The 15,300-nt window shown below is 44.2% G+C and overlaps 2 protein-coding genes across 2 annotated transcripts in view; one reads left to right on the forward strand and one right to left on the reverse strand.

Annotated features, from left to right (window-relative positions):
* Positions 1-3,010, forward strand: part of radil2a (Ras association and DIL domains 2a) — a 49,335-nt gene extending 46,325 nt beyond the window's left edge. The window contains exons 15-16 of the mRNA XM_079613401.1: positions 899-1,038; positions 2,177-3,010. Coding sequence (XP_079469527.1) covers positions 899-1,038; positions 2,177-2,264 — 228 coding nt within the window. The 3' untranslated portion in view covers positions 2,265-3,010. The remainder of the gene's footprint in view (positions 1-898; positions 1,039-2,176) is intronic.
* Positions 3,011-11,602: 8,592 nt separating this feature from the next.
* Positions 11,603-15,300, reverse strand: part of LOC307003475 (NACHT, LRR and PYD domains-containing protein 3-like) — a 33,910-nt gene continuing 30,212 nt past the window's right edge. Inside the window, exon 8 of the mRNA XM_079621902.1 lies at positions 11,603-13,192. Within this exon, the coding sequence (XP_079478028.1) occupies positions 12,624-13,192 (569 nt within the window). The 3' untranslated portion in view covers positions 11,603-12,623. The remainder of the gene's footprint in view (positions 13,193-15,300) is intronic.

Genomic DNA, 15,300 nt, shown 5'->3' on the forward strand with positions numbered 1-15,300 from the left:
CATCAATGTAAAGCTTATTTATTCAGCTTTCAGGTGATGTATAAATCTCAATTTTGAGAAAATTGACACACAAGATACACAGGTTTTATGGTCCAAAGTCACATATCAATGAATCCATATAAATCAAGTGGTTTAATCCACGTCTTCTGAAGAGACACGATCACTTTATATGGTAAACATGTATTGGGTAAAGTAGGTCTATTTTTATTATTATTATAAGCTCACTTTATCCACTATCTGGCTAGATTTGTTCACTGAACTTTGTTGCACTGCATTGTGGGATTGTCTTCTCTGCAAAGGATACATGTGTTGCTACCTTGGAATTTTGGTTTTGGTCAAAGGTGTCTTGGACAATGCTGTTCCCTGACTTTTCTAACACATTTTGCATCATGTGAGACCTTAAAATACTGCCTACATAGGCATCTAACTATGTTTTGGCCCAGAGCCATAGTTACTCAGAGCTATTTTGTTCACTTGCTCAGAGACTTTGGCCCTGTAAATGACTTGGAACTGCTGACTTAGGTGTTAGCTATGAGGTAAACATGGGGGGTTACATTTTACGAGAAACTGCTCAGTAGGGGACGAATGGGTTTGCGTTGGCCACACCGATCGTCTTTCGAAGCCAACAATGAGTCCAGAGCTTGACTGAACGCTAGATCTCCTGTGTTTCCCAGAACTGCATTGACATTGAGGTTGATGAAGAACCTGATGACTGTGTGGTTTAGCATTCAGAGACAATAAAACATCTACTTTCTCCATGTGACTCAGGACGCTCTCAAACAAATGCATCAGTGGCATTATGACGCAGAATCCACTCATTAATTTCCTGCTGGTGCGGATCCTCATCCAGCCATCGCTAATCTCGAGTCTTCTCTTTGTTTCGGCTTGTTGGTAATAGAAAACTCCCCTGCGAGTGAGCGGGATCTACGTGAAGTCAGTGGTGCCAGATTCGCCAGCTGCGCTCAGCCAGAGACTCCGGGTGGGCGACCGGATCCTCGCTGTGAATGGAGTCAGTCTGGTGGGCATGGACTACCACAGGTGAACACTCAAGTTTTAAGAGACAAACAATGTTCATGTCATGAAGTTGTCTTTGAAAATCAAACATGGAGATGAAAAACAAGGATTGTTGCTGCTTGCATTGCTAAATGCTAAACATTCCTTAGTTGCAAAAGACAAAACTTGTGATCATCTAATGAGCAACAGGTAAAGTTGACTCTAATAGGAGCAAATGTGTGGAGGTAACTTAAAGTTGAGGATGATAGTGTGCCTTTTTTTTATTATTTTTTTAAGTTAGCTCTACTTTTGTTTTTACATTGCCATTTATCAAAACATTCGACATGCTGACCTACTGCTCAACATTTAATGTTGAAATACGTCATCTTTGTCTCCATTGATTAAAAAAACATTCACAATCACTTTTTTTACTGATTTGGCTGAAAGAATTGATCCTCTGATTTGAAAAAAAGCACCCATGAGCTTTTTTTGAGAGCAAATATATAGAATATTGCCAAAAAGCTGAAAAATATGTTATGGTTTTAGTGATATGTCCCAGTCATAGGAGGGACAACTTGGTTTATTGTTGTAATTGCCACTAGTGGTGCAAAAATTACACATTTTAATATTATAACTTCCATTAATAGGAAATGAAGCATATTTTACAACCGTTAAAATGTTTTGCATTTTTGACATTAATTAAGTGCCAAAATTATAGATTTTTATAATGTTTCTGAATGTTTTTGTGTTTTGTTTGCTCTCATTTCACATTATTCTTATATTCTTACAGTAGTTTTGAATGTATTACTACTTTTATGTAAATCAGCATTACAGGCAGCACAACTAAAACTAGCATGTGTACATACTCAAGTTCCCCACTTTTACTTCCCAATTCCCATAAACTATTATGTTTCATTATCATTATCATTATAGTTTGCATTATAGTATAAAAAAGATAAATTATTATTTTCTTTAAGCTAAATATTCTTGCATTCTTTTGATTTTGGAGAGATTTTTTCTGCGCACACTTGGTGGATAAAGATCCTGATTCTGAAATAAGAAACTTGAACATAAGATCACTTTCTGAGATTCAACACCGGCGTCTGAGGTTTCACAGATGATGGACGTTGTCGACACTGAAACGGACAGAATAACCCTCCTCTGATCTGTCTTTCCCTGTCAGTGGAAGAGAACTCATCCGGACGTCCAGCGATTCGCTGCGATTACTGGTGGCCAAAACCCAATCCAGGAGCTTCATCACCAGATGCTGAGAAACACGACACACTCGCCTGACGCTTGATCCATCATCCAGCTGATCTTTCCTCATTGATCTATTCAGACAAATCTGCAACTCTAGTAGTGTGCGGAAACCAGAGCAAAGGCGACTCAACTGATTCATTCATGTTGTTCTTTATAAAGTTGTTATTGGTGTTGCTTCTGCTGGAAAACTCTTCGTCTCAAAAGATTTATTCCATTCACAGTAGCGTTTATTTCTCACTTTTCTTTCTAGTTTAGCAGATGTTTTAAACCATTGTTTACCAGTGTTTTATTTCCGTTTAGCATCTGTCCGTCTGTCATTTTCTGGTTTCCTGAGAAATAGTTCTGGTTATTTCAGTTTCCTTAAAGCTCAAACTGGAAACACACAATTACAGCTTCATTCTGTTCATAACATCCAAATACTGCTGTAAATATCAGCGAGAACTGCATTCGTGTGTAATATTAACCAGTGTCATTATTAAAGTGTTGTTATAAATGGGTCATGTTGCTGATGTTATGAAACTACACCTGAACCGTTTTCATATTGATATTACTTGTGCGGTTCCTGATGTCCGTCATAAATGATGATATTCTCCTCAGTGCCAGAGAAACAGTGTTATATTGTCATCTGTGTTTATGATGGCATATAAACAATCGGTTGTAATATTTATTATTGTACAAGTGTAATAAATATTATTTTGATTTCTTTTTAAAGAATAGAGGTAAACTGTGTTTTTCTGTCTTGTGTTGATTTATTTCCTACGGGGTTATTTCCTATAAGCTTCTGGCTTTAGGAATTGTAAATATATGTAAAAAAAGGTCATTTTTGTCACTATTTTGGAGAACACACACATATCAATGGCTTCGAAACAAACAGACATGGACTAAAAGCCACAAAAGTCTACTTGAAATCTAAATAAAGACACAAAAAAAACCAGCACTGGTGTGTGTATGAGGAGTCCAGCTGCTGTGAGGTGGAGTAGTGTGTGTGTGTGTGTGTGTGTGTGTGTGTGTCACAGATGCTGCCCCCCGCAACACTTTAAAGACATTTATAGAGCATTTAATGAGTGAGTTTCCACTGCCACACACACACACACACACCATATACAGGCGCTCGTGCTGAGACGTTACGCTTGAACATGATCTTTACACACGTTCATCTCTTTAAAGAGATTTAACAAAAGCTGCTGAGTGGAGTTAGTTTGATTATTCAGAGTTAAATTCACTCTCTGTCCTCTTGTTTCTCTCGGTCTCCTCTGAGTGTTCACACTCCTGCGGTTTTATTTACACAGACATCGGGTTTTGTGGCGGTCACTCCATGCCTGGTCCGATATGAACATAAGAGTCACATCCACTGTGTTTAATAACTCCGCTTAATATACAGCATGTGAACTCGTAGCACATTACGCACAGTTTGAGCAGGACTGTCGACAGAGAGAATTTATATCATGACTCAAAGTCCATCACTTCATCTTTACACACTTCTACATCTTTCATTCCCAACATTACAGGCGATGGAAGTACGTCAAGAACACTGGACATTTTTCACGTTCCCAGAACCAACAATATTTGGAGAACGTTCTTATAACAAAAATCTGTTAGCTGGGAACTTTATAGAAGTCAAGAGTCAAGAGCCCAACTAAACACTGATCTCCATGATGGTGACCTCGAACTAAACATTTTCAATAAGACATCAATATCTAAACTCTGTTAATTCTCAATAAGAGCTCAAAATGTACACTCCCAGCTCCAATCTGAAAACCTGTATAATAAAAATCTGAAGTGGAAATTTGCACTCGCAGACAATAGTCACAAACCTGTAGCCTGAGTTTGAAGCTGCAGACAATAGTCACAAATGTGTGAAACGCCACTCACAGAAATCCATTACATTGGAGCTGTGAGTGTAAATTTTCACGTACAAGTACGAATATTTATTGTACAAGTTCTCAAATTCACATCTACGAGCTCTCGAGTTTTGCTGCTCTTTTACCTTCATACATGTATAAGTATTTGTGTTATTAGTGAGACACACACACACACACACACACAGAGAGATCTGGAGATTGAGCAGAGGATGAAGGGGAGGAATCCCTCACTCGACTCTCAGTGACGGGAGGACAGTTGAGCTCATGTTGTCTTTCTCTATATGAGCCGCTGTGTGAATAATGTGAGTCTCCCTCTGCTGGACTGAGTGATGAACCTTCAGCCCGATCACACACTGAGATTGAGGACTGGAAAACACACCAGGAGTGACAGTACCGTTTATGATTACCGTATTATTGTATCATTACCGTATCATTACCGTATTATGGCAAATGCTTTCTTACCGATGATGATGCACTCGATGTCAATTTAACATCAATATCAGACATGATGTCATTGATGTCAAAATTACGTCACGAAATCGGTCAAAACTGAAAGTCATATTGACGTCAAAGTGTCGATGTCAAGATTTGACAGCTGTGTGTGAATGAACAGTGTTGTTAGTGAGACACACACACACACACACACACACACACACACACACACACACACACACACACACACACACACACACACACACACACACAAAACCTTCAGCCCGATCACACACTGGGAGGAGAAGATACTCATCATTTACAGTTCAGAGAAGATACTGACAACATTTACACGTTTAAACGAGACAATATCAGTAAATATATTATTATAACTATTGGAGAATGAAATGTATCTCTGATATGAAAATCTTAAAATAGGATTAACATTTAGATTCACACTAAATACAACTAAACACAGTCTAGAAAACTAATTCATAACTGACATAAAGCGTATGATGACAGCAGCACTGAACATTTATTTGGCATTTATTATTTATTAAATATTTCAACATAAAACTAAGTGTTTAATTATTGGCATAGCCATTACATATTTAAAACAGTAATATTCTATACTAAACCTAAACTAATCTTGACAAACTATATATCATTTGAAAGCTTATAATCTCTAGTTTTCATATTTGGTGACTGATTTTCCAAATAAATTACAGAGGAGCCGTAATTTATCAATTTGCAACAAGAATATTTTCATACTCCTAAGGCGTGTTCAGACCTTTATTTTGAAATAGTGATGAACATGAAAAATCATGAAAGAATGGTAGAAACCTCAGTTTGTTTTCATGCCAAGAGTTCAAAAGATAGCATCCATTCAATTCTTTTAGAAAAAAAGGTCTGAAAATGTTTTGAATATAAAGAAAATAATAATAGATTCAGCATTTGTGATGTGTCAGTGAGCTATAATGCACATACGTGTTCTTCTTGTGTTTCTTAGAGGTTGAATCACAAAGTGTGAGAAACGCTAGTTACGCATGTAACTGTGGTTCTGTGAATTCTGGATGACCGCCAGAGGCAGTGTAAACATTATGGATTATCGCAGCGCCAGCCAGATAGGTCGAGAGAATATACCAACAAAGTCACGTGGCGTGACGTATGCTGAGCCCTGGAGGTTATAGGCTACAGTAGCTCAGCACTCTACCTCGGTACGCCTTTCTCGCGCATTCCGAGTGACTGAGAACTCTGGCGGTCATCCAGAATTCACAGAACCACAGTTACATGCGTAACTAGCGTTCTGTTTCATTCTTACTGACCGCCAGAGGCAGTGTAAACACTATGGATGACACATACCAACATAGTCATGAGGAATGCCACCCACCTGATGAAATTAAGGCTGCTCCAGAAGAACCGCAGAACTAACGGCATGATGAGCAGCAACGTTGACTTTATAAAACCGGGCAAATGTGCATGGAGAAGTCCAGGTAGCAGCAGTGCAGATATCTACCAGGGAAACTCCTCTAAAAACAGCCCATGAAGATGAGATGGCCCTAGTGGAATGGCAAGTTAGTCCCCAGGGCAGTGGTCTCCCTGCTGCCTTGTAAGCCAGTGTAATGCTCTCTACTATCCAGTTCGACAACCTCTGCTTCGACACAGGAGCACCTTTCTTCGCACCACCATAGCAGACAAATAACTGGTCCGACTGTCTAAATTGAACAGTAGAGTTCACATAATACTTCAAGGCACGAACAGGACACAAAAGTTGGGCACTTGAATCAGACCCTGAAGAAGTCTGAAAAGACGCCAGTTCAATGTGCTGATTTATGAACTGAGGAAGAAGGACCTTCGGAAGAAAAGAAGGATTGGGTCGTAGAACCACCCCGGAGTCATCCGGTAACCAACGCAAGCACAGTTCGCTAACAGACAGCGCGTGCAACTCACTGACCCGTTTCGCAGTAGCAATAGCTAACAAAAAAGAAGTCTTCAAGGACAACATTTTAACGTCAATGCCTTGCAAGGGCTCAAACTGGGGTGAACACAGGAATGCAAGCACGAGTGACAAATCCCACACAGGAAAACTAGGATTCCGAGCAGGGTTCAGACGGCGCGCGCCCTTCAGAAAACTGCAGACAAGACTGTGAGAGCCCAGCGAAGAGCCGCCAACTGGAACATGATACGCAGAAATCGCAGCAACGTATACTTTCAACGTGGAAGCTGCTTTTCCTTCCTCCAGTAAGCGTTGAAGAAAGCTTAAGATACTCGGGATGTCACATTTTGCAGGATCAAGCCCTTGTTCCTCACACCATGTAGAAAAAAGCTTCCAACGGGAAGCATAAATCTGTCGTGTGGAAGAAGCCCTGGCATTAGAGATGGTGTGAATAACAGCAGGGTCACAATGCTCCAGGGAAGGATTTAGCCCAATGGCCAGACCCCAAAGCTGCAGACGTGCCGGGTCCGGGTGCCAGACACTGGCCTCCAACTGGGAGAGGAGGTCCTTCCTGGGGGGAAGCTTCCATGGATTCCCTGTCAGAAGTCTCAGCAATAAAGGAAACCATGGTCTGGCTGGCCACCGTGGTGCCACCAGAAACACTCTGTGCTTGCGCAGGGAGATCCTGTGCAACGTCTCCCATAACAGAGGGATAGGTGGAAACGCATATAGCAGGCAGTTCGGCCATTCGTGAGACAGCGCATCCTGGCCCAGGGGGCTGGACACTTCTGTTCTTGCGAACCATAATCGGCAGTGGGTGGTCATCTCTGAAGCAAAAAGATCCACCTCTGCTCTTCCAAATCGTAGCCAGATCTCCTGCACTACAACTGGATGAAGCCTCCATTCTCCTGGGTGTACTTGATCCCTGGAAAGAGCATCCGCTGTCTGGTTGCACACTCCTGGAATATGAGCTGCCCTCAGTGAAGCGAGTCGTGGCTGACACCATGTCAGGATCTCTTGAGTCAGCTGTAGAGACCTGCGGGATCTCGTGCCGCCCTGGTGGTTCAGATGGAACACCGTTGAGGTATTGTCGGACCGAACGAGAACATGGCGGCCTGCCAGAACCGGCATGAAGTACTTTAGGGCCAAGAACACTGCTCTTAGTTCTAGCAGGTTGATGTGTTCTGTGGCCTGGATCGGTGTCCAGCGCCCGCAAATACCCCTCCGATTCCACGTTGCTCCCCATCCTGTGAGGGAAGCGTCTGTCGTGACCAACTCCCGACGAGAGGGAACAACACCCAGGGGCACTCCTGCCTTCAGAAACTCTAACTGTCTCCACCGCCTCAACGCACATATGCAACGGTGAGAAATCATAACCAGTCGATGTCGATGCCTGGTGGCATCTAGCCGCAAACTGTTGTTCCATAACTGGAGTGGCCTGAGGTGGAGTAAACCCAGGGGAATCACCACTGTAGCCGCTGTTAACATCCCTATCAGTCGTAGGACTACCTCGTACTGCAAAGACACCCCCGGGCGAAAGCTAGCCAAAAGTTGCAGAATGTTCGTCACACGTTCCTGAGACAGGGAGGCAGACATTAGACAGGAATTCAGGGTCATTCTTCTCGTTCACAGAAAACCCCAGCTTCTGCACATGTCTCAAAAGCAGTCTGGAGTCTTGTACAGCCTGCCGCTCTGTTGGGGCACAGAGAAGCCAGTCGTCCAAATAAGGAAGAATACGCATGCCTCTCATCCAAAGAGGAGACAGAGCTGCGCTCACACACCTTGTGAAGACGCGAGGAGCAAGGGAAAGGCCGAAGGGTAGCACTTTGAACTGGTAAGCTTGATTCAGGAAACTGAAACGCAGAAACTTTCTGTGATGTACAGCAATTGGGACATGAAAGTAAGCATCTTTCAGGTCGACACTTACAAACCAATCGTCTGCAGTCACAGACCGAAGAACATCGGCTGTGCGCAGCATTCGAAAAGGAATGACCTTCAGGAACAAATTCAGAAGCCTCAAATCGAGAATTGGGCGCAAACCACCGTCCTTCTTCGGAACAAGAAAATATGTTGAATAGAACCCGTCTCCCTGAACGAGGGGATGAACTTTTTCTATGGCTCCCTTCTCTAACAGTGAACAAATTTCCAGAGAGAGAGCCACCGTGCGAACCGCGTCTCTGACAATCGTAGGAACAATTCTTTAAAATCTGGGAGGCCGACGTCGAAACTGTAGAGTATATCCCCTGCTCAGAGTCGCTAACACCCAGGGGTCTGCTGTGTTGGATCTCCAGTACTCCAGTTGATCTATTGAAAAACGATCGACCGCCGGCCTGGCTGTCTCAGGCTTTATGTGTGCGATTTTTAGTGTTCGCGGGGGGACGCTGACGGAGTCCTGAGAGCCTCTCGCAGATGTTGAACACGACGAACACGATGAGAAAAACCAGGAAACTGTCGATGAGGTGGGCGAAAAACTCTCGCCTCTTCAGGAACACGAGGTCTCTGAGGGGGCTGTGACTGAGGTGTAGCATGCCGGCGGAAACGTTGCTCCGATGTGGCATAGTGCTGTCGGGTCTGAACCGCTGGCATCCTAAAGGTAGGGTTGCGCTGCACCTGTGTCAGTTGACGAGTAGCTTCAGACAGCTTTATCCTCTTTTCCAACAGTTCCGGAACATTTGGACCAAAAAGATGCCCGGGAACGAATGGAAGTTCTCTCAAGGTTTTCTTACAGTCCTCCGGCAGTCGTGCTTGGGCAAGCCACACTTGGCGGCGGGCTGCCAGAAGCGTGGCTGTAAGACTACCCAGCTCGCGGGTCACATGGCCTGTTGCCAACAGAGCAGTTTGCAGAAATTGTGAAACAGAGGGATCCGCATTCGCAGGTTCCAGCGTACTGGTGGCAGCAAGGAGTAACTGGCAGATTGTGTTTTCTGCTCGAGTAATGTAGGCAACAGACTCGTATGCCTTTTTCAGCAAGGAATCCGTACGACCGCATTGCGCACTGGGACATCGCACATTCCCTCGCAGAGCCTCATCAGGAGACACCACCAAAGCTGCCACAGGCTGCTCTATTTCCGGAGCACGACCCACCCCGATAGAATCTGCTTCAGCCATAGATGCTAGCGTTCGAGCAATCTTAGAGCGCCGTTTAGGCGGACCAGAACCAGTGAGAGCATTTGAGAATTCAGCCACAAAATCCTTACATGGTGGCATGGCAAAAGAAGTTGCAGCTGTGGTCTGTCTGAAAAACACATTTGTTTGGGCAGATTGGACATGTGACTCATCAAGTCCTAGACGAGCAACTGCCATTCGAAGCACATCCAAAGTATCATCGGAGGAGGACTGGGCTTGTCCAGACGACTGAACTGAACCCCCACTAGACCCCTCCGCTGCTGGGTAACCAGTGAAAACAGCCTGAGGTGATGGTTGTGCAGCAACATCCATAGTATCCCCATGATCGTGAAAAAAGGAATCTGAAGCACTTGGTAGAAAGCACATCAAACTCTGAACGATGAGAAAAACCAGGGAAATCAAGAGACTCTTCCCCAGCTCCCTGATTCTGAACATTCTCATCCTCCTGTGTCATCTTCACAGGTGTAGCAGATGAGACAGGCTGAAGCGAGTGAAGCAGACGTTTCAGCTCTGCCATCTCTGAAGAAAGCACCGACACCGTCATAGAAAGTGAACTTTTCTCAACACGCGAATGTTCATCACCTCGCGATTTGACCTTCTTAGATGGGGGGGGAGCACCAGCTGCCGCCGACACTTTGCGCTTCCGAGTGCGTGAAGGGGCTGCATCCGACTGCCCAAGTTTCACTGTCAAATTAGGGTCTAACTCGGCAAGACGGAGCTGTCGTTCCGAAATAGGCAAAAGGCTGCAGTGCATGCACGGGTCCGTGAGAGCCTCTCGCAGATGTTGAACACCCAAACACGACGGGCAGAAGTCATGACCGTCGTCAGGGAGAAGATGATTAGGGCACAGCTTACAAGTCAGTGGAAAACCAGTGGCGATCGAGCTGTGAGCCATAGTTACTCGTTAATAACACCTTCGGATAGCACCGTAAGGTTAAGTTGAGCGGGATGAAAAAATTATAAAAATAAATAAAACAATTACCTCGGGCAAACCGACAGGTAATACCAACAAATATCTCACGAAAAAGAAAACATTTCTAAAATGGCCGGCGGATTGAACCGATGGACAAAAAATGTAACATGGATTCGAGGAAAAAACACTCTGAGTAACGTTAGATATGTCAACGGGAGACCGTTAACTCAGTCGCGGAAAACACAAGCCACCGGATAGCACCGAGAGGCACAGAGTGTTACCGACGAAATAATGTTAATATGACTCACCAAGCGCTGTAAAATAAATCCAAATCCTTGAAATTGCGTAGACGCGCGCTGTCACAGCTTGTGAGGACGAATCTCGCTGCTCTTGTAAGCTGCACTTGACAGCGCGAATAATCACTCAAAAACAACCTATCTCAACCAGGCGAGAAAGCGAAAGAGGTAGAGTGCTGAGCTACTGTAGCCTATAACCTCCAGGGCTCAGCATACGTCACGCCACGTGACTTTGTTGGTATTCTCTCGACCTATCTGGCTGGCGCTGCGATAATCCATAGTGTTTACACTGCCTCTGGCGGTCAGTAAGAATGAAACAGAACAGAAAATAAAGAGATTCATGCAGATTCAGCTGAACATCCAGTCATCATCATCAGTGACTCTGCTAACATCAGTAACTCTCTCTCTCACACACACACACACACTGACTCTCCCGCACACACACACAAACACTGACTCTACCACACACACACACTGTCTCTCCTGCACACACACTGACTCTCCTGCACACACACACACACACTGACTCTCCTGCACACACACACACACACACACTGACTCTCCTGCACGCAGACACACACACACACACACACTGACTCTCCTGCACGCAGACACACACACTGACTCTACCACACACACACTGTCTCTCCTGCACACACACTGACTCTCCTGCACACACACACACACTGACTCTCCTGCGCACACACACACACACACACACACACACACACACACACACACACACACACACACACACACTGACTCTCCTGCACGCAGACACACACACGTTTAAGAGAAAGTCTTCCTGATAAATAACAAATCTCACATTTACAGATATTAACCTGAACAATAACTTCTGTGCAGAAACTATTACTGATATTATTGTTTGTGATTCTGTGAAAAAGAAAGAAGCGTTGTCGTCTTTTATCTCAGTGTCGTCACCCGAGTAGATGAAGTTATGAATGATGATTAAAGAAATGTATTTAATAAAATAAGACACATGAACTCTCATTAAGAGCATTTCTCATTTATGTCAGAGAAACACAAACACTAAATATAAAACACACTTCAGACACTGATTCATATATACAATTTATTATAAAGTTTCAACGCAAATACATGATCACGGAAATATAGATCTGAACCCAGTTTTAATAATTTTATAGAATGTTTTAACAAAATAGACAAATCAAGTTTGTAACGTATTAATATATAATATATAAAACTGCTAGAGAAACACGAGATTATGAGATTGAATTCTAGACTGTATTTAAATCAGAGACAAACATAAATACAATAATCTGTGAATTATAATACAGTAAAATTACATTTACAAATCATGCATGATCTCCTGAAAATACATCCTGAGAAATATTACACAATGTTAATGTGAACAATACAGTGAAGCGTCAAGTGTGTGTCTATCTCTGTCTCTTTCCTGTTAGACTGACAGAAACATCTTCATCCTGTGTGTGTGTGTGTGTGTGTGTGTGTGTGTGTGTGTGTGTGTGTGTGTGTGTGTGTGTGTGTGTGTGTGTGTGTGTGTGACTGTGTGTGTGTGTGTGTGAGAGGGACTGTGTGTGTGTGAGAGAGAGGGAGTGTGTGTGTGTGTGTGTGAGAGGGACTGTGTGTGTGTGTGTGTGTGTGTGAGAGAGAGAGAGGGACTGTGTGTGTGTGTGTGTGTTAATCAGTTGTGTGTGTATCAGTCAGAGAGAATGTGTGTGTGTGTGTGTGTCAGTCAGTAAGTATGTGTGTGTCAGTAAGTGTGTGTGTGTGTGTGTCAGTCTTTTGTGTGTGAGTGTGTGTTAATCAGTTGTGTGTGTCTGTGTGTGTGTGAGTTTAATGTGACACAGAGACACTGAAGAGTTATTATAAAGTCTAAATCCAGCACAGAGGGGTTCAGTGAATGTGTGTGTGAATGTGTGTAAGTGTGTGAGTGTGTGTGTGTCAGAGACGCTGTAGAAGGACAGAGTGCCGGCCGACACGTCCACACACACTCCTGCTCTCTTACAGGATCCTGGAGCAGCAGAAACATCAGTGGAGTTATCATTGTGCAGGACAGAGAGTGTGTGACCAGAGCATTCAAGACTCCAGGACTTCTTATTACGTCCAAACACACTGTCATTACTCACTCCTTTCCTCTTGATTCCTTTATACGACACTGAGATACGAACATCATCTCCACTGCATTCACACTCCCAGTAACAGCGTCCAGTCAGACTCTCTCCACACAGAACCTGAGGATACACATCAAATCTCTCTGGATGATCAGGATACGACTGACTCTCTGACACACTCGTCACCTTTCTGTTCTCCTCAGACAGAGCGAGACGAGTGTGTGCTGTGTTTGGATCCAGTGTGAGATCAACGGCATCTGAACACAAGAACACACATTACAACAGCAACATTTACAACAACACACAACACACACTACAACTGTGTTTCTGGACTTACATTTACAACAACACACACTACAACTGTGTTTCTGGACTTACATTTACAACAACACACACTACAACTGTGTTTCTGGACTTACATTTACAACAACACACACTACAACTGTGTTTCTGAGATCAAACCGTTCAAGACAAACTTTGATGTTGACTTGAGAAAGACTGACCAGAAAGATTGAAGGTTTTGAAAAAGACAGTCTTGATGATGGATAGAGAGATAGATAGAGAGATGGATGGATAGATAGATGGTTGCTAGACAGTTGCTAGGTTACTCTAAGTGTTTACTAGGCAGTTACTATGGTGTTCTAGGTGGTTGCTAGGGAGTTCTGGGTGGTTGCTAGACAGTTGCTAGGTGGTTTCTAGGTTACTCTAAATGTTTACTAGGCAGTTACTAGGGTGTTCTGGGTGGTTGCTAGGCAGTTACTAGGGTGTTCTAGGTGGTTGCTAGAGTGTTCTGGGTAGTTGCTAGTGTGTTCTGAGTGGTTGCTAGACAGTTGCTAGGTTACTCTAAGTGTTTGCTAGGCAGTTACTAGGCTATTCTAGGTGGTTGCTAGGGAGTTCTGGGTGGTTGCTAGACAGTTGCTAGGTGGTTTCTAGGTTACTCTAAATGTTTACTAGGCAGTTACTAGGGTGTTCTGGGTGGTTGCTAGGCAGTTACTAGGGTGTTCTAGGTGGTTGCTAGAGTGTTCTGGGTGGTTGCTAGGCAGTTGCTAGGTTACTCTAAGTGTTCACTAGGGTGTTCTAGGTGGTTGCTAGGGAGTTCTGGGTGGTTGCTAGACAGTTACTAGGCTGTTTAGGTGGTTGCTAGGGAGTTCTGGGTGGTTGCTAGACAGTTGCTAGGCTGTTTAGGTGGTTGCTAGAGTGTCCTGAGTGGTTGCTAAGCAGTTACTAGGCTGTTTAGGTGGTAGCTAGGGAGTTCTGGATGGTTGCTAGATGGTTGCTAGGTTACTCTAAGTGTTTACTATGCAGTTACTAGGGTGTTCTGGGTGGTTGCTAGGGTGTTCTGGGTGGTTGCTAGGGAGTTCTGGGTGGTTGCTAGACAGTTGCTAGGTGGTTTCTAGGTTACTCTAAATGTTTACTAGGCAGTTACTAGGGTGTTCTGGGTGGTTGCTAGGCAGTTACTAGGGTGTTCTAGGTGGTTGCTAGAGTGTTCTGGGTGGTTGCTAGGCAGTTGCTAGGTTACTCTAAGTGTTTACTAGGGTGTTCTAGGTGGTTGCTAGGGAGTTCTGGGTGGTTGCTAGACAGTTACTAGGCTGTTTAGGTGGTTGCTAGGGAGTTCTGGGTGGTTGCTAGACAGTTGCTAGGCTGTTTAGGTGGTTGCTAGAGTGTCCTGAGTGGTTGCTAAGCAGTTACTAGGCTGTTTAGGTGGTAGCTAGGGAGTTCTGGGTGGTTGCTAGATGGTTGCTAGGTTACTCTAAGTGTTTACTATGCAGTTACTAGGGTGTTCTGGGTGGTTGCTAGGGTGTTCTGGGTGGTTGCTAGTGTGTTCTGGGTGGTTGCTAGACAGTTGCTAGGTGGTTGATAGGTTACTCTATTACCCCTTTTCCACCAACAAGAACCAGGTGCTGGTTCAGAGCTAGAGCTAGAGCCGGTTCGGAGTTGGTTCTACTGACGGTTCTTCTAAGAACCGGTTTGCCTTTCCACAGGCTAGAGAGCCAAAACAGAGCCAGATCTTACGTCACTGTGTATACATCTCATGTTGCCCAGCAACGCTAGCGCGGCAGCGCCAAACAAAAACACACCAGGCTTGTTCGAGATGGTTTGGCTTCACGCAGACCGATCGCCGCGTGACATTAAAGCACTGCGAAAGCGATCCAAAAGCACAAGGAGTCGTGTGCTCTCCAAACACTCCCGGAGCTCTGATCGGTCCGCGCCGCTCCGATGCATCTCGAACAAGTCTTACATCAACAATGGCGTTCGTTGCGTTACTATTGATGCTCATGGCTTTGTGAAACTACATCGGCATCCAAACACGGTGAATCCAACGCGTTCGTGCAGCTCGCCGTAACTTGCATAGACGGAGATTACA

Source organism: Phoxinus phoxinus (genome assembly GCF_949152265.1).
Source record: "Phoxinus phoxinus genome assembly, chromosome: 1".
Lineage (NCBI taxonomy): Eukaryota > Metazoa > Chordata > Actinopteri > Cypriniformes > Leuciscidae > Phoxinus > Phoxinus phoxinus.